Genomic DNA, 24,506 nt, shown 5'->3' with positions numbered 1-24,506 from the left:
CTTGCTCACCCTCTAGTTTCACTTTAGGGCACAGCGCTGTCCATCCTCGCATCGCCAATAATCCCATCACCGCTGCCGGGTCCCTTTCTCTGAGCTGCGGGTTCCGGAAGTGAGCCCCAATCTGTAAAATCAGCCTCATCTCGCTCAGAAACCCCACCTAGGGGGTTCTTTTCCTCTAACACGGCCAGTTCGAGTTGACATGTGGAAGAAAGCCCACTACTCAGGGGATCTTTCCGAAAATGCAATATTCCCACTCCCTACTCAGGACAGCGGAAACCAGGCCTTTTCCACATAAGAGCTAATGATATGCGCACCCTTGAATCAGTGCTCCTATTAAAAGCTCTGTGGAACCTTTGCGTCCTGTCTCTCCAGCAGCCCCACGAGAGTCAACTGTAAACTCTCCTACGACTGCGATTCGAAAGCAAAAACGATGGATCCACAGCGTGCGCGCTCTCGCGCTCGCCTGGAGAACCAGGCGGTCTGCGGGTCCATCTCAGCACTTTCTCACCGTTCGCGGTGCTCGCGCGCCCCCTGCCGGCCGTCTGCAGAAGCACTGACACTCTCTATGGCTCACATCCACTTGCAGGTGAAAGGAGCTGCTGCACCCCTGCCTGCTCTCTTCGCTGGAAGGAGCCTGGGATCCACCGCCAGAAACACAGGGAAATCTCCAAACACCTGAAGCAGATGCAAAGGATCCGCTCTCAGTCGCGCCTAAAGGACAGAGCAGACTTCGGATTTCCTCGGAAAAGAGAGATGATCACTCCAGTGCAGATGACTCAGGGCCCCTGCAACCACTATCTGATGCTCCAGCAGAGCTTCCAACTCTTCACCACGGAGGACAGCCGTGCTACCCTGCAGCCCGGATCAGAGCCTGAAACAACTGGAGCCGATGGAAGGAGACAGTCTGTGCTGTTCTCACGGGACTTCCTGCCCGGGAGTATTTCCAGGGCATCCATCTCTACGTCAGGGAGCTGGAATACAGCCACTTTGCCTGAGAGGCTGTCAGAGTGGAAATGAAAAGTGCCTTTCCCTCATGTACGAATCTTCAAAGAAATGGCAACAAAAAGGGTGTTTATATTTGTAACACTTGCCAATGAATTCCATTATTGTTTGCTTCCTGTTCCAAAGTGATTGCAGCTCATACTTCCTCAGGCACTGAAAACTAAAATAAAAATCATGATTTTTCAGAAGCAGGTGTGGACAGCAGAGCAGAATGTCTTTTCTTGGATAAAGATCTTGTGATCATCATTGAAAAGATCTCTTGATGTCTGTGGGGCTGGTATTTTCTATACTCAGAATTCAGAGTTTCTTTCCCATGGACAGGTTTCCAGGATCCTCTGTTCTTAAATATCTTTCTCAGTTAAGTCTAGGTGCTATAGAGATAAAGAATAAACTGTGTGGATTTTCATCATCATAGAAACTTATCTTTCCTTCTCTGAAGAGCACAATGCAGGCCTTCCAGATCAGGTGAATCTTCTGGTTTCCTCTCATTCAAAGGGTAATTCAGGGACATGGGTACCTTCTGTTTTGTGGCTTTTTCCATCATCAATATGTGACTCAAAGTTTGTCTGTGGTACTTGGATCTAGTACAGGTGGCAGTAAAGGGATGAAGTCTGGTGGCTCACAGGGGATGCTTCTATGTACCAGGACTATACAGGATGAGAGCACTTCCTCTCATGTTCCATGGCCTGGATTTATCCTCATGGGAATCACACTGCAAGCAAGTTGGGAAACTATTGGGTGATGAATGGATGAAGAGATAAGTTCAGGGTGCTGACTTTCAAAAATGCACAACATGAAAGTTGCAGGTTAAGTGTTGGGGGCAAAATGAGGACTGTAGTCCAGGAGACAGCACCTCAGATAGCACCTAGAAGCTGTTCCAAAAACACACAGAGGGATATATGTGATTTTGGTGAAGGGGCAATACATGCAATCATGTGCCTATTTTTTTGTGGAAGTTTTATACCAGTGTCGTGGAGGTTTCTTGGAGTCACAAAATCAGTTGTCACCATGAAGGGTTTCCATGCTTCTCTAGATATGAGCAGATAGACGAACCATTGAGTTAAAATAGGCTCCTGAAAACAGCTCACCTTCTGAAGACTTGTTCTGCCAGTTTTCCCTGCACACAGCCTCCCTCACTTCTGCTTTCCACCCGAGATTCCTTTCCAGTGGTGTTGAAAATCAGCAGCTGCAAGAGCACATGATTTAATCCTTGTAGGGAGATGGCAAGTGCCAATGGCACATGCTAGTTTGTACTTGACAGGGCATGAGGCCAGGTTTCATGGTTGCACTATTTGTTCAAATGAAGGTCTGGTAGGGGTTGAGGGGAACAACGATTGTTCTTGCTTGCACACACTTCCTTAAAATACAGTCTGACCCAAATGCTTTTTCTCCAAGTTCAGCTTTGGGGCGAATGACAAGAATGCCTGTCATAGTTCACAGTATCATCGGCTGTTTGGAAGAAACGTCCAAGGTGATTCCCAAAGGCATTGCCTGCAGGGAAATATCCACAGTGTAGACACATTACAGGCTGTTTCCTTACTACCTGAGGGAGACAAGAAAAGAATAATCAGGCAGTTCCTTGCAACTAGGTGAGGATGACTGAAGAAAAAGTGATGAGTGAGTCTTCCATTTGGGTCCAGGCCCAAGAGCCTCATCCTGATCTTCTACATATTGGGAATGGAAAGTTGAAGACAGTCTTCCTAATAATGATCTTCAAAAAACAGCTCACACATGCTGTGTGCAAGGACAAAAAAAAACAAAAATAAGTTTTTGTATCCACAAAGAGTTAAGCGATAAATTTAATCGCAATTGATGAAACACTATATAAAATATTTGACACATTACTCTGCTTAGTCTATTAATACCACTAACAGTCACTGAATTAGTCTTGCTGTTATCCTGCTGATGAGGTAACATTTATGGTGCAGGAAAATAAATAATATAGGATAAGACAGCAATTCAAGTAAACATTTGCTTTTCACCCTTTTATGTTAAAGTAGCAATACACGTGTGTACTTATTTAACATATATTGTAATACATATTGTGTGTGTTTATATATGTGTATATATTTTTGTTCAGTTGCTTAGTTATATCCGACTGTCTGTGACCCCATGAACTGTAGCATGCCAGGCTTCCCTGTCTTTCACTATCTCCCAAGTTTGCTCAAACTCATGTCCATTGAGTCAGTGATGCCAAGCAACCATCTCATCCTCTGTCACCCCCTTCTTCACCTGCCCTCAATCTTCCACAGCATCAGGGTCATTTTCAAAGGGTCAGTTTCTTCTCAGAAGGTGGTCAAATTATTAGAGCTTCAGCTTCAGCACCAGTCCTTTCAATGCATATTCAGGGTTGATGTCCTTTAGGAGTGACTGGTTTGATCTCCTTGCAGTCCAAGGGACTCTCAAGACTCTTCTCAGTACCACAGTTCAAAAACTCAATTCTTCCACGCTCAGCTTTCTTTACGGTCCAAATCACATCCATACATGACTACTGGAAAAACCATAATTTTGACTACATGAAGTTTTGTTGGCAACATGGTATCTCTGCTTTTTAACACACTCTATATTTCTCATATAATTTCTTCCAAGGAGAGACAGTCTTTTAAATTTGTGGCTGCAGTCACCGTTCATAGTAATTTTGGGCCCCAAGAAAATGAAATCTAACAGTGTTGCCACTGTTTCCCCATCTATTTGCTATGAAGTGATGGGACTATATGCCATGATCTTTGTTTTCTGAATGTTGGTGCAACTATCTATGTATATGTATTTGGGGGATGGGGGGGTCTGGTTTAGCTCTGCCTCAAATTGGTTCTCTAGAAAGGTGGTTAATTTTGGTCAGGGAAGCAATAGATGTTATAGAAATTCTGTTTTACATGATGGCTGAAGATTTTCAAAATTTGAATTTTTGAAATTGCTATTATAATGGAAAATTTATTTACTGAGATTAGCAGATTCATTCCAAAAATCCTCTTTGTTTTGTTTTCCATGCATGCAATCTGAATCGTGATACACAGAATGAAATATTCTAAATACAAAAGAAACATTTCAACAATTAGAACATTTAAATAGAATTTGTGACTACAACATTTCCATGTTAAATCCTGATGCTTTCCTAGTTAAAATTAATGAAACTCTATGTGAACTTCCGGTTTAACAGATGAGATGGCACTAGTGGTAAAGAATCTGCCTGCCACTGCAGGACACAGGTGATGTGGGCTCCATCTCTAGGTTGGGAAGATCCCCTCTACAAGGAAATGACAACCCACTCCAGGATTCTTGCCAGAGGACCCTGAGTCAGAAACTGATGGACTAAACAACAACAACCCTGCAGAAAAACATAAAACTAGAGAAGCACAAAGGAACGTTTGTGTGTGATTTTAGATGTTCTTATGTTTCACATAAGAAAACAGTATACCTCTTGGAGTTCACAAGTTATCACTGGAAGTCCCAATGCTGGAATGTTTCTACATTTAGTTAAAATATAACGATGAAAATGAATCAGTGTCTTATATGTGTAATAAAACTCAAAAAACTTATACTCCTGCATGGAAACCATGTTAGATCTGAAATACTGTCAAGAACATGAGAAAAGTACTTTACCCTATTTTTAAAATTATACATCATTTGTAGCTCATCAAAAACAAATATATGAGTCAAGTACGTTTCATCAAGAAAAATAATAGAACAATAAAATAAATTAATTCACTACATGGAAGTGAAAAATTGGATAGGTGTAATATTCATGGGGTCGCAAAGAGTCGGACACGACTGAGTGACTAAACTGAACCGAACTGAACTGAACTGAATGTGTGAAATTGATATATTGGGAAAATGATATGGTCATAAAATGTCCATGGCTAAGGATATAAAAATAGAGGGAAAATGGCAAATGCATGTAATAATGAAAATCCATTTTTTCCCATTACTGAAAAAGAAGATGAATATGTGGGTCTAAGCACATACATTTCACATTACCAGAATCACTACTGTGAATGAGAATTTTTTTTTTCTTGACTTCTGTATTTGCTACTTTGTGTTTAAATTGGCAGATTAGCTAACTGTTCTTTGATTTCTAATTTCCTGCCTTCTACCAGCTGGAATTCACAGGAAACCAGTATAGCCAATCTCTAACTTCAATATGCCAGGAAATTTGAAAAACTCAGCAGTGGCCACAGGACTGGAAAAGGTCCGTTTTCATTCCAGTCCCTAAGAAAGGCAATGCCAAAGAATGCTCAAACTACTGCACAATTGCATTCATCTTACATGCTAGCAAATTAATGCTCAAAATTCTCCAAGCCAGGCTTCAACAATATGTGAACTGTGAACTTCCTGATGTTCGAGCTGGTTTTAGAAAAGGCAGAGGAACCAGAGAATAAATTGCCAACATCCACTGGATCATCAAAAAAGCAAGAGAGTTCCAGAAAAAAATATCTTTTTCTGCTTTATTGACTATGCCAAAGCCTTTTACTGTGTGGATCACAATAAACTGTGGAAAATTCTGAAAGAGATGGGACTACCAGACCACCTGACTGCCTCTTGAGAAATCTGTATGCAGCTCAGGAAGCAGCAGTTAGAACTGGACATGGAACAACAGACTGGTTCCAAATAGGAAAAGGTACGTCAAGGCTCTAAATTATCACCCTGCTCATTTAGCTTATACATAGAGTACATCATGAGAAACACTGGGCCAGATGAAGTACAAGCTGGAATCAAGATTGCCGGGAGAAAGATCAATAACTTCAATATGCAGATGCTACCACCCTTAAGGCAGAAAGTGAAGAAGAACTAAAGAGCTTCTTGATGAAAGTGAAAGAGGAGAGTGAAAAAGTTGGCTTAAACCTCAACATTCAGAAAACTAAGATCATGGCATCCAGTCTTGTCACTTCATTGCACATAGATGGAGAAACAGTGGAAACAGTGGCAGACTTTACTTTTTGGCTCCAAAATCACTGCAGATGGTGACTGCAGCCATGGAATAAAAGGTTACTCCTTGGAAGAAAAGTTATGACCAACCTAGGTAGCATATTATAAAGCAGAGACATTACTTTGCCAACAAAGGTCCATTTAGTCAAACTATGGTTTTTCCAGTAGTCATGTATGAATGTGAGAGTTGGACTATAAAGAAAGCTGAGCGCTGAAGAATTGATGGTCTTGAACTGTGGTGTTGGAGAAGACTCTTGAGAGTCCCTTGGACTGCAAGGAGTTCCAACCAGTCCATCCTAAAGGAGATCAGTCCTGAAGGTTCATTAGAAGGACTGATATTGAAACTGAAACTCCAAGACTTTGGCCACCTGATGCGAAGGGTTGACTCATTTGAAAAGACCTTGATTCTTGGGGAAATTTATGGAGGGAGGGGAAGGGGACGACAGAAGATGAGATGGTCGGATGGCATCACCGACTCAATGGACTGAGTTTGCATAAACTCCGGGAGTTGGTGATGGACAGGGAAGCCTGGAGTGCTGCCGTCCATGGGGTTGCAAAGAGTCGGATATGACTGAGCTGAGTGACTGAACTGAACTGAACTGAACTGAAGCCAGTATTTGACCACAACCCATAGGTGGAAGTGTAACTCCAGCTCCTGTTTGTTCATGACGGCATCACTCACTAGTCCACCAAGACCGCAAGCCTGAGGACCTAGAGTGCAGACGGAGGTGCCACAGATCCTCATTCTCTCAGTCCTGTAGCTTGCTCCTTGCTCTAGTCCAACGCTGGGTAACGGATCCCTGAAGAAAGGCCACGAGAGACTTCCAGGAACAGGTGGAGAGCCTGGTGTGATGAAGGAAGCCCTGCCGCCAGCTCTCCTCTCAGACCTCACGTGGTTCACCTGCTTCCTTGGTTAAAGCTTGCGGGGTAGTTTTATGAGAGAGTCTATGTGACGCTGAGTGTAGATTTTCCCGTTGTTTCCTTAGTTGTACGTGTACCTGGATGCAGTCTCGATAGAAGTCTTGAAGAACAGGTCAGGAGACATGATGTCTAATGATGGCAACAGCATCGTCATCACTCAAAAAGATTTTGACTCCCAGGACGAGAATGCCTTCAGAGCAAGTTTACAAGCTAGATAAGAATATGAAACTCATTGCTACATTCTCATATGCTTCACCTTAGAGTGAGAATTGCTTCATTCAAGTTGATTAGGGCCTTACTAACCACAGGACTCCAAAAATTTCCAATCATCATATTTGGAATACATGGCACTCATTTTGCAGACTGCATCCAACTTCCATCATTCTAACAGCATCAAAATTAATGTGTTTTCATTTTCTTAAATGAATAATGTGTTTTCCTTTAACTTTTAGACATTCCCCTGTGTTTACACTTGAACATAGCTTCACATGCATCTCTGTTCCTATCAAGTCTCTTGGGAGCATTTACTGTGTTGATTGAAAGCAACAGTCCTAGTAAGAACTAGAAGTGACTAGTCACATCAGTGGAAGTTACTTTAAAGGGTTTGTTATTATTTTGACTGTGCCACGTGGCTTAAGAGGCATTAGTTTCCTGACTGGGGATTGAACCCAGGCCCACAGCACTGAAAATATTGAGTTCTAACCACTGAACGGCCAAGGAAGTCTCAAATTACTTTAAATTTTGCAGTTTTAGTTGTTCAGTTTTTCATTCAAGGATTCAGAGAAATACTAAATTGCTTTAACATTATATATTTACTAAAATAAATGACTGTTGGAGAACTGAATGGAGTATGACAAGGGTCAAAAACCATGTAAAAGTCATCAAAAAGTAATGCATAAATCCAATACATTTGAGACCCAAACTGATAAAGGTTAAATTAATTTAAAAAATTAATATAATCTGCTTAAACATAAAAGATTCTATCGATTGATTTAATACGCAAACTCCATTATTACTTGGAAGAGGAAGAAAAACCTAAAATCAAATAATACTAAATACTCAATACCAAAACAAGGGCAACACAGAAGGGGGCCAATACAGAGCATGAAAATATAATGTAGGGAATAATTAGAGGTGGCAATGTTAATATCAATGAGATCTTTGTCATTAATATCAATATTCATACACTTGAGAATTCCAGAAATAAACACATGAGAAAGAAATTATTCTTCGTGAGAAAGAAGTTCAAAATACGTAAGAAACACTTTGAATCTATAATTAAATTCTTAAAATGCTTGAGCTAAATTTCAAATGGTATAAAACAATGAGTAAAAAATATAACATTACATGGCAATGTGAACAGAAACACGGGAGCACTGAAGTTTTAACTCAATTCTGTGCTTTTGAGCTGAGTCGCTTCAGTCGTGTCTGACTCTTTGGGACTCTGTGGACCATAGGCTGCCAGGCTCTTCTGTCCATGGGATTCTCCAGGCAAGAATACTGGAGTGGGTTGCCATGCCCTCCTCCAGGGGATCGTCCTGACCCAGGCAGCAAACTGGTGTCTCCTGAATTGGCAGGCAAGTTCTCTACCATTAGCGCCACCTGGGAAGCCCAGTACAATGCTACTAGTCTGTAAAAAACCATATATAAACTTCTAAAGAGAAGAACTGAAACTATGATTTAGAGGAGGAAATTCGTGATTAACACTCTTGGGCCCTTAACTTACAATAAGAAATATAACTTGCTTCAAATATCTATAAACCATCCATGAAAATTACCATACATTAGACTTCACAAAAAATATACATAATTCCTCCAGGGAAAAAATATTTGTATAAGTTGTGTGCCCAGATCACAATGCCTGCAATTAATTTTAATATTATTTTAAAGCATCATTTAAAGATGAACATCATCCTGATAATTTATGTAAAGTAAAAATTAAACCATAAAATTAGAAATTTTGTAAGTAATGGAAATTAAATCAATACTCCTCAAATTTTCAGAAGCAAAGACACACACTGAGGTGAATTCATATCCTGGAAATGTGAATTGAAAATAGATTGGCCTCATTCATTAAACTCAACAAGAATATTCATACACATGAATAGAAATAGTATAAGAAAATATCTGTCAAATGCCCACTTCTGAGTGACCGTGATTTGACTGTCATTCTCTAGAGTAAAGCTTGGTGTTATCAAGACAGTGGTAGTTTAGCTCATAACTCAAATAATCGTCATCCAAGGGCTTTTCCTGAGAACAGTCACCATGCATGCAGCGGACGTGCTTGCCACACGACATGTCAACAAGACTACAACGGAGAGGATTTTTCAAATGTGTACTCCAAAGTGAAGATTTCATAAAATTCATCATCTTGCTGTTTCACTAGGGATCTTCTTACGGGAAACTGTCCTTTTTTCAAACTTCAAGTATATTTTACGTAAAAACAGGACAATCACTAGGCACTGAGGTGCCACTGCTTTGATCCACACCACAGCACTGGAGTCTTACCCAGCGCTGCATCTGTGCCACCAGGAGAAATTGTTCCTGTGGTGAAAAAGACAGATAAGATCTTGATATCACTATAATAATTATTGTACCTCATGAATCCCTGTAGAGTGTCCTGGGGATCTGCAGGGGCCCACAGACCACACTTTGCGAACTGCTGGTTTCAGGAATTTCCCTGCATCTGCTTTGGTCCCAGTGGCTCTGTAGCATTAAATTCGCAAGTAATTTCCTTGGTTCCTAAGATAAAATCTGACATCATTCAAAAGTCGATGCTGGGCCCTTTTCCATGTCTCCAGGGCCATGCCATGCTATCTCCTGCAGGCATCAGTACAGTCTACCGACTCCGGTCTTGTTCACGCCTTTAAAAGCACCAGAGCCATTCCTGCTGCAGGGACACTCCGCGTGCTGTGCTTTGTTGTGTATTATTGTTTTTTTATTTTGCTCTTCATGAGTTACTTGACAAATTCATGCTCATTCTTCAAGTCTCATACTTCGGATTACTTCCCTGGGGAGACGGCTGGTGCTGCTGCTGCTAAGTCGCTTAAACGTGGTCTAAATGAGCTTCCCAGGATACTCACTGCCATCAGCATCTGATACTTCTTCTGTGTAGCCCAGGGCCCAGATGTAAACACCTAATTATCTTACGCCTACTTCTTTCACGGCAGTGTCCTTGCTCCAGTGTGAGCTCTGTGAGGTCGGGGCCTCTGCCTCTCACACTCAAGACTCTCTGCACAAGGCCCACAGATAAAGGAAGGAGCGGCACAGCACCTTCTCTCTGTCGCTTCACAGCATTCGGCCTCTGGGAACAGACCCAAAAGGAAGAGGAGGAAACATGTCTTCAGATAATGTCATGAGTAAATAAAAGGTACATATTTATTAAAGAAAATTACATATTCTTATGGAATAAATTGGAGAAAGGAAAGGCAACCCACTCCAGTATTCCTGCCTAGAGAATCCTGTGGACAGAGGAGCCTGCTGGGCTGCTGTCCATAGGGTCGCATAGAGTTGGAGACGACTGAAGCAACTCAGCATGCATAGCACGCATGCATGTAATAAATGGAACATAGAAATGCAAGTACCATGAAAATAAATGAATTAATATAAATAAATGAGTTACATTCATACAAAAACATGTTATTCCATAAGATTCAGCCACAGGGCATCGGATATATTTCCTCTAATTATAAAAGCAGCTGGTATTGATATTCTCAACATTAATGTCAATATCAATTGTCACTCAAACTCTTTCATCGCTGAGGCAGAAATCAGAGTTTTGGAAATGACTGAACCTTGAAGTGTCTGAGCTAGGACATGAGTCACTGAGGATCAGGTTCCTTCTAACTTCCTGACTTTTCTTAGGAACTTGTTGACACAGAAAGCAACTCGTGATTTCCACTCTGACAGTTTCCCAGGTGCAGTCACTGTATTCCTTCTCTTGCAGGTAGACATGGATGCCCTGGAAGTACCTCTTCAGGTCCAGTGTGAGGTTGTCCTTCCCAGGGCAGAGTCTTCCTCTCCCATCACCTGCCCCAGGCAGGCCTCCAGGTGGTCCAGCTGCTGATGGAGTCCAGTGCGGAGCAGCTCCAGGAGGGTGGTGTCCCAAGCAGCAGAGGAGCGCTTTGTGTGGAAGAGGTTGAAGCTCTGCTGGAGCATCTCGTGGAGCACAGAGATGGCCTGGGCCTCCTGGAGCTGGCCGCCCTCCACCATGTTTTCATACTGAACATTTCTTGGTGACCTGGAAAAGCCACAATTGTATGAATATTTGTCCCCTCTCTGACTTTGATCAGACTTCTCCCAGAAACAACTAAGGAGGTGTGAAAAGCATAATATATGTCTGTGTAGCTATCAACCACAGTGGCATGCATGATTTGATGTCCCCCACCTAGGCACTCATGGCAAAAATTAGCACTTTTATTGATTTCATTACAAAGAGTAGAAAAAGGAAAGGGAAAAATGTGGAAAAACCCAGGAAATGGAAGTTACTCGAATGACTCTTTAAGAGCCACCCATCACCCCAAGCCCTCAGAACTGGCCTAGACCTCCCCTGCAGGCGGTCCTGCAAGCCCCCAGCATCCCAGTGGCCCTCCCCGTCTCCGTGCTGCGGGCCCTGGTGATGCTCTGCTCCAGCCCCACGTGCTCCCTGGGCTGTGAGCTGCCTGCCGGCCACGGCAATCTGGAAAGCTTCACACGCTGGCGTCAGATGGAGAGAGTGCCCACTGTGTCCTGTCTGAGGGACAGGACTGACTTCAGATTCCTCAGACCCTGGTGCCCGGGACCAGGCGTGAGAAGACAGAAGCCACAGCTGTTGTGCGCGAGTTGCTCCAGCAGACCTTCCAGCTCTTCAGCACCACGGGCTCTTCTGCAGGTCGGGACGAGAGCCTCCTGGACAGATTCCTCGTGGGACTTGATCAGCAGCTGGAGGACGTGGACGCGTGTCTGAGGGAGGGAAGGACACTGGAACAGTCACCTCTAGGCAGTGAGAACTCCAGATTGGCTGTGAAGGGTTACTTCCAGCGAATCAGTGTGTATCTCAAAGAATACAGGTGCTGTGCCTGGGAGGTTGTCAGCATGCAAATCAGAAGGTGCTTGGTCTTAGCCAACAAGCTCATCAGAAAACTCAGGAAATAAAGAAGGCATTGAATCTGAAAACAGTTCATCTGGTCAACTAAATGGCTATTTTCTAAGACTCAAAGTGCAACCTTTAACTCTATTTTTGTGTCTGATGACATATAAATAATAGTTAATATATGGGCTTATTTAAATGTATGTTAAAGGCTTAGTTACCATAATTGTTTAAAACAGATTTAAGAATCCATTTTCCATATCTTAAAAGTTGTAATATTTATTTATTTATTTAAATTATAGAAATATTTAGGCTGTTCATAGAGTTTAAATCTTTATCATTCATAAGATACTTGCTTTCTACTATATTTTGTACAAGACTACTCTTGTTTTTCAGTAGAGAAAATAAAAGTAATTCTAAAAAAACAAATGGGCTTGCACACATCTTTGAATAAAACCTGACCCAAAGCCTGATCCTACAGGATAAACCTATACTGAATTCACCTTAATAAAGAGGGAACGGGGTCACCCACCCTGGGTCATAGAAGGAACAATGGACAATTTGAGGGGGGATTGAATGTGATTCTTGAGACATAGACTAGAGGTGGGGGGGAGATGTGTGGACAAAAGCCCAGGTCATGGACTCAGGTGCCTGCTTGGGGGCTGGAAGAACCGGAGCACCTTCAAGGGTTAGTGGAGAAACACATACATCATGCAGAGAAGGCAATGGCACCCCACTCCAGTACTCGTGCCTGGAGAATCCCAGCGACACGGGAGCCTGGTAGGCTGCAGTCCATGGGTCGCTAAGAGTCGGATACGACTGAGTGGCTTCACTTTCACTTTTCATTTTCATGCATTGGAGGAGGAAATGGTGACCCACTCTAGTGTTCTTGCCTGGAGAATCCCAGTGACGGTGGAGCTAGTGGGCTGCCGTCTATGGAGTAGCACAGAGTCGGACACGACTGAAGCGACTTAGCAGCAGCAGCAGCAGCACATCCATCATGGGAGGTCAATCTGCATATGTGGAGTCTAGGATCCTGGAGTAGGATGAGGAAGGGAGAGGAAGTTTTCTACACTTGGCCATTCCTGAGAAAAGAGTCTTCCTGAACTCTTCAAATGGAGGCAAGAAGAACAAGGCAGGCTGGGGACTGCAGAGACAGCTGAGAGAGGCCATGCAGAACCAGTAGCTGCCATGAGAAATGTGACTCTAAGGAAGTGAAAGGGTTTCTCAAGCTTATGTATATATATTAAACACACATGTCATCGCTAAACTTTGAATAATTCATTCAAAGGAGTGCCTACCCTTGACTTCTAGGAGGATGCACCGTAATCCTCAGCACTTCCTCCCAGTGTAGAAATCCCCAGCGTGCTCTCCTCATTCACTCTGCATGAAGGCGTCCTCTCCATTCATACAGCTGTGTCCTTCTCCATTACGGTTTCTGGTTGTCAATTTCCCCTTACGACTGCAAACCACCAACTCAAAGCAGAACCAGAGAGAAAGTTCTGGCTCTGTCAGACACTCTCCTGTGACTTCACCTGCTCTGCCTGCCAAGCACTGCGGGTCCAGACTGTCCAGCCTCCCAGAGAAACACAGTAATAGAGGGAACCCCGCCCCACAGTGAGCAATGGTGGAGACACCAGGGGTTCCTCTGACCGTGCACCTAGGTTATCCCATGTGCAGGGCTTTTAATACATTTAATACATTTAGCAACAGGGGGACAGAGCTTTCCTCACAGGACATATGTTAGTAAAGTGAACACTGGAAGAATACAGTTTGTCAAAGTAACAAAGATCTTTGTGGAAATTCATGTATTTAATGTAGGCAATCTTCAGGACATTGATGGATCAATCATCTTTCTCTTCTTTCCAGTTGGGACATACCGCACTCAGCAGCTATATGTAAAGTCAGAGGGACTTTTGAAATAATTTTATTCATTTATTCATTTCTCACTGTGCTGTGTCTTTACTGCCGCACGGACTTCTCTCTAGTTGTGGCAGAGGTGGGTCCTCTCTAGTTGTGGGGCATAGGCTTCTCACTGTGGGAGCCTCTCTTGTTGGGGAGCACAGGCTCCGGTGCACTTGGCTTCGGTGGTGAGGGCCCGGGGTCTAGAGCACAGGGCGGTAGCTGTGCCCCTGGGCTCACTGTCCTGCAGCACGCGCATCCTCTAGGACCGCATGGGGTCCTGTTGGCAGGTGGACTCCTCACCACTGAGCCACCAGGGAAGCCCCTCAGGGAACGTTTAAGTACATTGAGAGGTTTGTAAACCTTCCTGAGGATTAGGGTCCTAAACAAGTAAAAAACATTCCGATATTACTGTTAAAAATACCATTTCATTAACAGATTATTTTCTAAATAACCTTTCATTCAATACTATAGTATTAACTGAACGAGTAGCCTGGTTCTCACCATCCTTCGTTCTCACAGGAAGAAAGAGACAGAGGAACAGAGATGCCCAGTGGAAGCAACTGCCTGAATGAATGACTGAAACTCACTAGATTCTGTGACATAAGTTTCCAGTGAGACACACCATCACTGAATGTCCTTCCTCCAGCTCTGAAACTCTGAGCAGAAAAGTGTTGAACAGTGTAAATAAAAGTGATGAATAATAAAAACATTCTCATTTAATTGACATACACAGTCGGATGGGTACATTTGAAATTATTGGGAAATAGGTAAAATTAATACTTTATATTGATGACATTTTCTTTGGTCATATTGTGAATACATAAGTGAAATCAAAAAAGGAAGTGAAAGTGTATTAAAACAATTAGAAAATGAAAATTACCATGTTCACTATTTAAAGGCCTCGCTTAGAAAGCATGGCATCAGAGAACCTACCTCAAGGTTCTCTCAGACGCCGTCTCAGCCAGCCCAGCAGCAGCCGCATCTTCCCCATGGCCTTCGTGCTCTCTCTACTCATGGCCCTCGTGTTGGTCAGCTACGCCCCAGGAGGATCCCTGGGCTGTAACCTGTCTCAGAACCATGTGCTGTTTGGCAGGAAGAACCTCAGGCTCCTGGGCCAAATGAGGAGAATCTCCCCTCACTTCTGTCTGCAGGACAGAAAAGACTTCGCTTTCCCCCAGGAGATGGTGGAGGGCGGCCAGCTCCAGGAGGCCCAGGCCATCTCTGTGCTCCACGAGATGCTCCAGCAGAGCTTCAACCTCTTCCACACAGAGCGCTCCTCTGCTGCCTGGGACACCACCCTCCTGGAGCAGCTCCGCACTGGACTCCATCAGCAGCTGGATGACCTGGACGCCTGCCTGGGGCAGGTGAAGGGAGAGGAAGACTCTGCCCTGGGAAGGACGGGCCCCACACTGGCCGTGAAGAGGTACTTCCAGGGCATCCATGTCTACCTGCAAGAGAAGGAATACAGCGACTGTGCCTGGGAAACCGTCAGAGTGGAAATCATGAGATCCTTGTCTTCATCAGCCAGCTTGTAAGAAAGGTTAAGAATGATGGATGGAGGCCTAAACTCATCTTGATATGACTCTCAGTGACTAAGATGCCACATCACCCTTATACGCTCCCCTGAAGTCATTTTAGAAGACTCTGATTTCTGTTTTAGCCACCATGTTTCCTGAATTCAATCAATAGTACTTTCTCAGTAGCAATAAGCAAGTAGATATAAAAAGTATTCAACTGCACAGGGATCAGTCCATAAGGGATGACTGCCCTGATGTTATTTATGTTTATTTATGTATTTATTTTATCTCATCATATTTATATTTTCATGTACAAATGTTTTTCTGCATTGTAATAAAATTTAGAAAATATGTTCATTTCCTTAATCTTCTAATTTGTTTTATTTATTAATTTCTTATGAAAGTAATTACTGTTTTCATTATGAAGATCTAAATACATATTTGGTCTACATAAACCTATCATAGAATAGCATTTATCCATTTATACTACAGAATAGTTGTATCACTTTTCAGGAAATGATTGTCAAAAGGTAGAATTTCTGGATCCCTGGCAGTCCAGTAGAATGGACTCCATGCTTCCAGTGTGAATTGCTCAGGTGCCATGGATACCTGGTCAGGGAAATAAGATCCTGTCAGCTGTGGAGTGCAGCCCCCTCTACCCAAAAGAAACAGGTAGAAAGGAGTCTCTGAAACAGTGGTAGATGAGTAGTCCTGAAGTCACAAGTATAACTAGTTTATACCCAATCAACAGAGAATGGTTGGTGTCAGTATGTGGGGGAGGACTCCCCTCCTCCAGGGAAGCTGCCAACATGTGGTGCTGATTGGCTGATCCTGACTCCTGTTACTCTTCCTCCCGCCTTCTCCTCGGTCCTGCTTTACTGAACAATCCACTCCCTTACACTCTATCTTCACTGCCTCCAACACAGGAGCTCTGTTCTGTGATGGTTTCTGGCTTCAAAGTTTCTCTGAGTGGAAATCACTGGAAGAGAGCACAAGTGAAAGGAGAGTTCTAGAAGTTTCAAAACCTTTGAATGCAGCTCTGCTATTTAACAGCAGTGTGACCCTGAAAAATATCACAAACACTAAGGAGATGGATATGGCAACCCCCTCCAGTATTCTTTCTTGAAAATCCCATGGACAGAGGAGCCTGGTGGGCTACAGTCCATGGGTCACAGGAGCTGGACCTGTCTGAACCAACTTAGCAAGCATGCAGGCATGCATTCTATCTTGATCTTCTTCTCAAATATGGGGAAAATAACAGTAGTTTTTCATAGGACTACTGTTTGGATCAATAAGTCCATATTACAAGAAGCACAAAAGTGTGCTTGGCACAAATAATCAGGACAGTGAGAGTCCCAGAGTAGCTGCCCACAGGGAGCATACTGTTCAGCTGGCCTGAGGCAGTGACTGAAAAGCAACATCGGAAAGATACTAGGTCTTTGGTAAAAATATTTAACTTGCGTGCTAGTTTCACAGTATATTCAGTGTGTGAACTCTCGTGTGCTCAGAGCTGAAGACAATTCCAATTTCTGTGTTTCAGATTTCTAGAAGTATTCTTAGGAAGTCACAGAAATTCTTTGAGAAAGAAGGATTAGTAGAAAATGCTTTGATCTATCATAAAAATCAATAATAGGGAAATCATAGAGATTTCTGCATTCATATGAATGCAGAAAATCACACACATTACTCCTTAATAATGTTTCCTGTTCTTTAGTGTGAGTACTACTCTACTACTTCTTGAAGACATTTCTAAAATCACCTTCTCCACTCTCTGTTGGGTTTCCGTCTTTCAGCAGCAAGGCACAGGCAGGAAGAAAACAGCAAGGGCCATGCAGTGCGAGGTTCTGCTCTCCAGCCCTGGGCTGACCTGGGTTTGATCCTCGTTGTTTTCCATAAAGACTTCAGTCCCTAAGTGCTGGCAGTGTCACCTCCTAGAGTCGGTCCTTCTCAGAAATTAGTGCCTTTGAGGAGAGACTGCTACAAGTGTATGCAGGTGTCTTATAACGGAAGCGAGAGTCTTTCTCTGACAAGGGGCCTTGAAGTCAATATTATTGGTCAAAACACATAAACCTTGCACATGCATACTGCCAACTGTCCATGATAACAATGGTACATTAATCTATATTCAAGACCATATAAGTCCCTATATGTTCTCACACATTGACCAAAACAGGATCTTATGATCCTTTTTAGATTTTGCCAATCTGACTGGTGACACATGGCATCTAGCAGCAACCATTAGTCTTCCTTTTCCTAATTGATGGTGGTTGTCATGTCATACTCCAGCCTTCTCGTCCATCTCTTGGAATCGGTTTGGAGAACTCTGAAAGAAAAGCAATCTGCAGGCAAAGGAGAAATGTACTGAAAACAACTGGAGCCCCAGCATCCCAGAGTAGAACTGAGAAGAGCTGTGGAGCTGAGACTTTCATTTTAAGACCAGTATGCTAGAGTAGGTGACAGCCTTTCTCCGTCATATCCACTGAAAATGCAGGTTTCTTCTGTGAATCTGATCCATAGGCAATGAACCCTCTGCTCTTGCATTGTCACTTTACCCAGGTAAGTTCAGTTCAGCTTAGTTCAGTCGCTCAGTCCTGTCCGACTCTCTGCGACCCCATGAATAGCAGCACGCCAGGCCTCCCCGTCCATCACCAAATCCCAGAGTTCACACAGACTCATTTCCATCGAGTCATTGATGTCATCCAGCCATCTCATCCTCTGTCGTCCCCTTCTCCTCCTGCCCCCAATCCCTCCCAGCATCAGAGTCTTTTCCAATGAGTCACCCCTTCACATGAGGTGGCCAAAGTACTGGAGTTTCACTTTAGCATCTTTCCTTCCAAAGAAATCCCAGGCCTGATCTCCTTCAGAATGGACTGGTTGGATCTCCTTGCAGTCCAAGGGACTCTCAAGAGTCTTCTCCAACACCACAGTTCAAAAGCATCAAATTTTTGTTGCTCAGCCTTCTTCACAGTCCAACTTTCACATCCATACATGACCACAGGAAAAACCATAGCCTTGACTAGATGGACCTTAGTCGGCAAAGTAATGTCTCCGCTTTTGAATATGCTATCTAGGCTGGTCATAACTTTCCTTCCAAAGAGTAAGTGTCTTTTAATTTCATGGTTGCAGTCACCATCTGCAGTGATTTTGGAGCCCCCCAAAATAAAGTCTGACACTGTTTCTACTGTTTCCCCATCTATTTCCCATGAAGTGATGGGACTGGATGCCATGATCTTCGTTTTCTGAATATTGAGCTTTAAGCCAGCTTTTTCACTCTCCTCTTTCACTTTCATCAAGAGGCTTTTGAGTTCCTCTTCACTTTCTGCCATAAGGGTGGTGTCATGCATACCTGAGGTTATTGATATTTCTCCTGGCAATCTTGATTCCAGCTTGTGTTTCTTCCAGTCCAGCGTTTCTCATGATGAAACTCTGCATATAAGTTAAATAAGAAGGGTGACAATATACATAGAGCCTTGACGTACTCCTTTTCCTATTTGGAAGCAGTCCGTTGTTCCATGTCCAGTTCTAACTGTTGCTTCCTGACCTGCATACAGATCTCTCAAGAGGCAGGTCAGGTGGTCTGGTATTCCAATCTCTCTCAGAATTTTCCACAGTTTATTGTGATCCACACAGTCAAAGGCTTTGGCATAGTCAATAAAACAGAAATAGATGTTTTTCTGGAATTCTCTTGCTTTTTCGATGATCCAGCAGATGTTGGCAATTTGATCTCTGGTTCCTCTGCCTTTTCTAAAACCAGCTTGAACATCAGGAAGTTCACAGTTCACATATTGTTGAAGCCTGGATTGGAGAATTTTGAGTATTACTTTACTAGCGTGTGAGATGAGTAAAAGTGTTTGGTAGTTTGAGAATTCTTTGGCATTGCCTTTCTTTGGGATTAGAATGAAAACTGACCTTTTCAGTCCTGTAGCCACTGCTGAGTTTTCCCAATTTGCTGGCATGTTGAGTGCAGCACTTTCACAGATTCATCTTTCAGGACTTGAAATAGCCAAGGAGTTCATAGTTCATTTTTGTTCAAACTCCGTGATCTCCAGCTAGAAACACACAGATTGCAAGGTCCTCAAGCAGATCCCAGGCTCCACACTCACCCTGCACTCCTGCCATCTGGCTGGTATCCAGTCTGAGTTTCACTTGTGACAAACACACTTGTAGTTTTCCTGTGTTCAGGGCCCAGAACTGTTTTCCGGTCAAACTCATGAACTAGGTCATGATCTGCTCTAGTTTTCAGGGCTTTAAAAATCTGTCTTGATGGTGATGCCTTTCGAAGACGCATGCTGGAATCATATACCCAACTGCCTAGTTCACAGCTGGTACCTACTGAGCACACATTATGCTGAAATCAAAAGCATTTTGATTGCACGTGTTTAAGCACCTAATCCATATGATTTGACATTTCGAAAAAGTTAATGAAACTCTCCAATGAAAAACTGACGACATAAAAAAATGGATGTTTAATAGATGATTCCTGATGAAAAGACATGAGAGGAAAAAGGAATTTGTTAGTTGAGATTTGTTATTTGAGAGAAATATCAATAACCTCAGATATGCAGATGACACCACCCTTATGGCAGAAAGTGAAGAGGAACTAAAAAGCCTCTTGATGAAAGTGAAAGAGGAGAGGGAAAAGTTGGCTTAAAACTCAACATTCAGAAAACGAAGATCATGGCATCTGGTCCCATCACTTCATGGGAAATAGATGGGGAAACAGTGGAAAGAGTGTCAGACTTTACATTTTTGGGCTCCAAAATCACTGCAGATGGTGACTGCAGCCATGAAATTAAAAGATGCTTACTCTTCGGAAGGAAAGTTATGACCAACCTAGATGGCATATTCAAAAGCAGAGACATTACTTTGCCAACAAAGGTCCATCTAGTCAAGGCTATGGTTTTTCCAGTGGTCATGTATGGATGTGAGAGCTGGATTCTGAACAAACCTGAGTGCTGGAGAATTGATTATTTTGAACTGTGGTGCTGGAGAAGACTCTTGAGAGTCCCATGGACTCCAATTGTGATCCAACCAGTCCATTCTAAAGGAGATCAGTCCTGGGTGTTCTTTGGAAAGAATGATGCTAAAGCTGAAACTCCAGTACTTTGGCCACCTCATGGGAAGAGTTGACTCATTGGAAAAGACTCTGATGCTGGGAGGGATTGGGGGCAGGAGGAGAAGGGGACGACAGAGGATGAGATGGCTGGATGGCATCACTGACTCGAGGGACGTGAGTTTGAGTGAACTCCGGGAGTTGGTGATGGACAGGGAGACCTGGAGTGCTGCAATTCATGGGGTCGCAAAGAGTCAGACACAACTGAGCAACTGAAATGAACTGAACTGAACTGAACTGACTGGGTCATAATTGGTGAAATATGGCATTCCCTCAGTGAAGACAGATATATACAAAGTAGCAATTTTGAAAACATTACTGATGATTTTGCTTCCATTAAAGCCAGCAACTTACAAGTACTGTTGTGGCATAAGGAAAATATTTCAACTTGATGTGAGTTTAAGATGTATATATTTTAAAAGATTTTTCAGACAATTAACATTACAGGAGAAATTTACCTTTTATATTAATAGTGAATGAAATAATTTTCTTTTTCCCCTGGGGCGCCTTTAAGTCTCAGTCTTGTCCCCAAGTCTTCCTTCCCACTGGAGGGTCACAGTATCAGGCAGATTTCTGTCCGGACGTCGTCTTCTATTCTTCCAGTCATTTCCCATATTCAGGTAATTTGGTAGCAGCAAGTATGCTTTACCTAGAGCCACAAGTACCATCAGCTTGCAGTTTTCTACAGAGGATTCACTGAAACGTTTGTAATCCAATCTGAGCAGGGGTCATCACTCAAGGATCTTGTCCATCATGTATCTCAATTTTATGGTGAGGATCACTTAACAATCTCTGAGTCCTCTTGGACAGTTAAATGCGATTATTTTATAATTATTAGAATTATTAATTTTGTCAAGCACAGTTAGACTCTCAGTAATAACTACCACTTGATAATTTCAGTTTGCCTCTTATACAAAATAATCAGGATACTTTTTAAATCACTCAGCTTATCGAGAATTTGGAGGGAGACATTAATGGAAATAAGAGATTTGTAACACTGAGGTATGAAACAACAAAGGGACAGCTTGTGTTAGAAGCAAAAGAGGGAAATAAGTGAGAGTTCAGTACATGCAGTGTGCTCAGGTGTTTATGCTGTGGATAGGGAGTTTGGAATCTGACATTCATTATTAGATTAGTTCATTCACATAAAGTCTTAGCAGGGGGCTCTTGGAGAGGAGAATATTAACTCATTTCACTATGTTGGAAGGATTAAGTGAGTCCCTTTAGAGGCTAAGGAATTTGTAGCTGTTGTCACTGTCATTTTTGATGAAGACTGAGTGTCTGGGGAATTTGTCTGGTGAAAGTGTTAGTGGCTCAGTCAAGTCTGACATTTGGTGACCGCGTGAACTGTAGCCTGTCAGGCTCCTCTGCCTATGGAATTCTCCAAGCAGGAATACTGGAGTGGGTTACCATTTCTTTCTCCAGGGGATCTTCCCGACTCAGGGATTGAACCCTGGTCTCCTGCATTGCAGGCAGATTCTTTACCATCTGAGCCACCAGGGAAGCCTGGTAGGTCCTTGGTAATTAGGTTCACAGTATACCATTTATAACATTTAATGAGTAAACAATCCAGGATGGAAATGCCATAAAAAGTGAGGGTAGCATCAGGGAATGTGTTCTTTCTCCTCAAATAAATACCAAGAATGAAATACATCCTAAGGAATCCTTGCCAAATACCTTGGTATCTTCTTATTACCATGTCACAGACTGAATGTGTGTGTGTTCCCCAAATTCATATATCGAAACCCTACCCCTCGAGACTCCCTGATGGTCCAGTGGCCAGGACTCCATGCTCCCACAGCAGGGAGCCTGAGTTGGATTTCTGGTCAGGGAACTAGATCCTGCATGTGGCAAGCAAGACTTCCCATGGCCCAAGTAAAAATCCTGCATGAAGCAAGGAAGATCCAAGATCCAGCATGCTTCAACTAAGACGTGGCCCTGTCAAATAAGGACATAAAATAAGTATTTTTAAAATTCTTAAAAAACCTGCAGAAACCCAACCCATCAATATGACCCTATCACAAACTGGAATATTAGGGAGATTGTTAGGGTACAGCTCAGTTCAGTTCAGTCGCTCAGTCGTGTCCGACTCTCTGCGACCCAATGAACTGCAGCACACCAGGTCTCCCTTTCCATCACCAACTCCCGGAGTTCACTCAAACTCATGTCCATCGACTCGGTGATGCCATCCAGCCATCTCATCTTCTGTCGTCCCCTTCTCCTCCTGCCCCCAATCCCTCCCAGCATCAGAGTCTTCTCCAATGAGTCACATCTTCGCATGAGTTGGCCAAAGTATTAGAGTTTCAGCTTTAGCATCATTCCTTCCAAAGAACACCCAGGAATGATCTTTAGAATGGACTTGTTGGATCTCCTTGCAGGCCATGAGACTCTCAAGAGTCTTCTCCAACACCACAGTTCAAAAGTATCAGTTCTTCAGCGCTCAGCCTTCTTCACAGTCCAACTCTCACATCCATACATGACTACTGGAAAAACCATAGCCTTGACTAGACGGACGTTTGTTGACAAAGTCATGTCTCTGCTTTTCTATATGCTATCTAGGTTGCTCATAACTTTCCTTCCAAGGAGTAAGCGTCTTTTAATTTTAGCAATCAATAAAATTCAGCTATTACTTTAATATCATAATTTTACTGTTACCCAGATTAAGATCAGGATCTTTTGGAATCATTTCATTCCCTGTCATTCTAGTGTTTTCGAAGCGTCTTCTCATTACCCAAATGGATTTATCAACCACACAGATGCTAGGCAAGGCTGATCTCCTATACCCTGCCAGAAAGGGTTTGTGTTCTAGCAAATGGGGTTCTGAGTGCCCGTGTCTCTTCCTTCTCTGCTTATACTGATGACATGTGGATTAAAGGAAAGGAAAATCAGCTAGCTGGTCTTACAAAGCTGAGAGCAGGCAACTGACCCAAGACTTGGCCTTCATTGAGCTTCTGTAAGAAGCAGCCCTGTCCCAGTCTTTCTGTTGTTCATATTGGCCTCATCCTTCCCCTCTGCCACAGTCTGCTCCCCAGCTGTGCTGCACTGCAGTTTGCTAACTCAGAATAATACATCATTACCTCAGGGGAAAACCCCTTCCCTTCTTTCATATCAGGACATTGAGACTTTCCCTTGTCTTCTTCTTCCCCACAAAACAACTGAGGAAGTTTACTTTCTAGGAAAGTTGCAAAGAGAAACAAAAAAGAAATCTAACATCTTGAAAGTGAAAGAGATGCAACCTCTCTGGCTTCTTTACTTCCCTTTCTTGTTCTCACCTCATCATGAAATAGAACCAGAGCAGAGGCAGGAATACCAACATTGTCCAATAAGTCACTAAGTGTGTATATAAAATGTTTAAATGAAAAATTACACTCGAGTAAAGGAAAGAAGGCGATTTCTTCTGATCCAGTGCCCCGGATCTCACTGCCCTGCAATCTCAGAGGAGACAGAAACAGAGGAACAGAGATGCCCAGTAGAATCAACTGCCTGAATCAATGACCGAATCTCATTAGATTCTGAGACATAAGCTTCCAATAAGAGACAACCCCATCACTGAGTCTCCTTCCTCCACCTCAGAAACTCTGAGCAGAACAAGAGTTGAAGAGTTTAAGTAAAAGTGTTGAATAATAAAACCTATACCTGGCAAAGTAAATATTATTTATCTACTAAAAGGAAAATAATTGCAGCTGGAAACTCCTCCACTAACTTGCACAAACACACTTCTGCCCTCAGCATCTGAGCACTGCTGACACTTTAGACACCTGAGGACACGGGTCAGGAGAAGAAGAGGTCACCACTGAGCACTAGGGTCCTTCACACAAAAACTCCAGGGGAGAGGTTGGGGTTTCAGGAAGACAATTTATTTTCCCAACCAGTCAATAAGCCCTCCACAGAAAGGAGGTTTTCGAGTCCTCAGGATGTGGTGAGCCTGCCCTCAGGGAGGGAGAGAGTCCAGCAGGTGAGGAAGGGGACTCTGTCACTCCAGAGACAGGGGTGGCTCCATGTGATCTCTCCCTTGTGAGTGAGGTGCTGCTGGGAAAATACAATTATCCTGGATGTA

General features: G+C 43.1%; 1 protein-coding gene and 1 pseudogene across 1 annotated transcript; both read left to right on the top strand.

Annotated features, from left to right (window-relative positions):
• The first annotated feature begins 2,413 nt into the window (after positions 1-2,413).
• On the top strand, positions 2,414-11,979 carry LOC128052691 (interferon alpha-2-like; annotated as a pseudogene).
• Positions 11,980-14,733: 2,754 nt separating this feature from the next.
• LOC128052258 (interferon omega-1-like) lies at positions 14,734-15,354 on the top strand. The gene has a single exon (XM_052644761.1). The coding sequence runs from the start codon at positions 14,734-14,736 to the stop codon at positions 15,352-15,354; it is 621 nt and encodes a 206-aa protein (XP_052500721.1).
• Positions 15,355-24,506: the final 9,152 nt, after the last annotated feature.

Source organism: Budorcas taxicolor, chromosome 8 (genome assembly GCF_023091745.1).
Source record: "Budorcas taxicolor isolate Tak-1 chromosome 8, Takin1.1, whole genome shotgun sequence".
NCBI classification, from domain to species: Eukaryota; Metazoa; Chordata; class Mammalia; order Artiodactyla; family Bovidae; genus Budorcas; species Budorcas taxicolor.
This window is presented reverse-complemented; position numbering and strand designations above follow the sequence as displayed.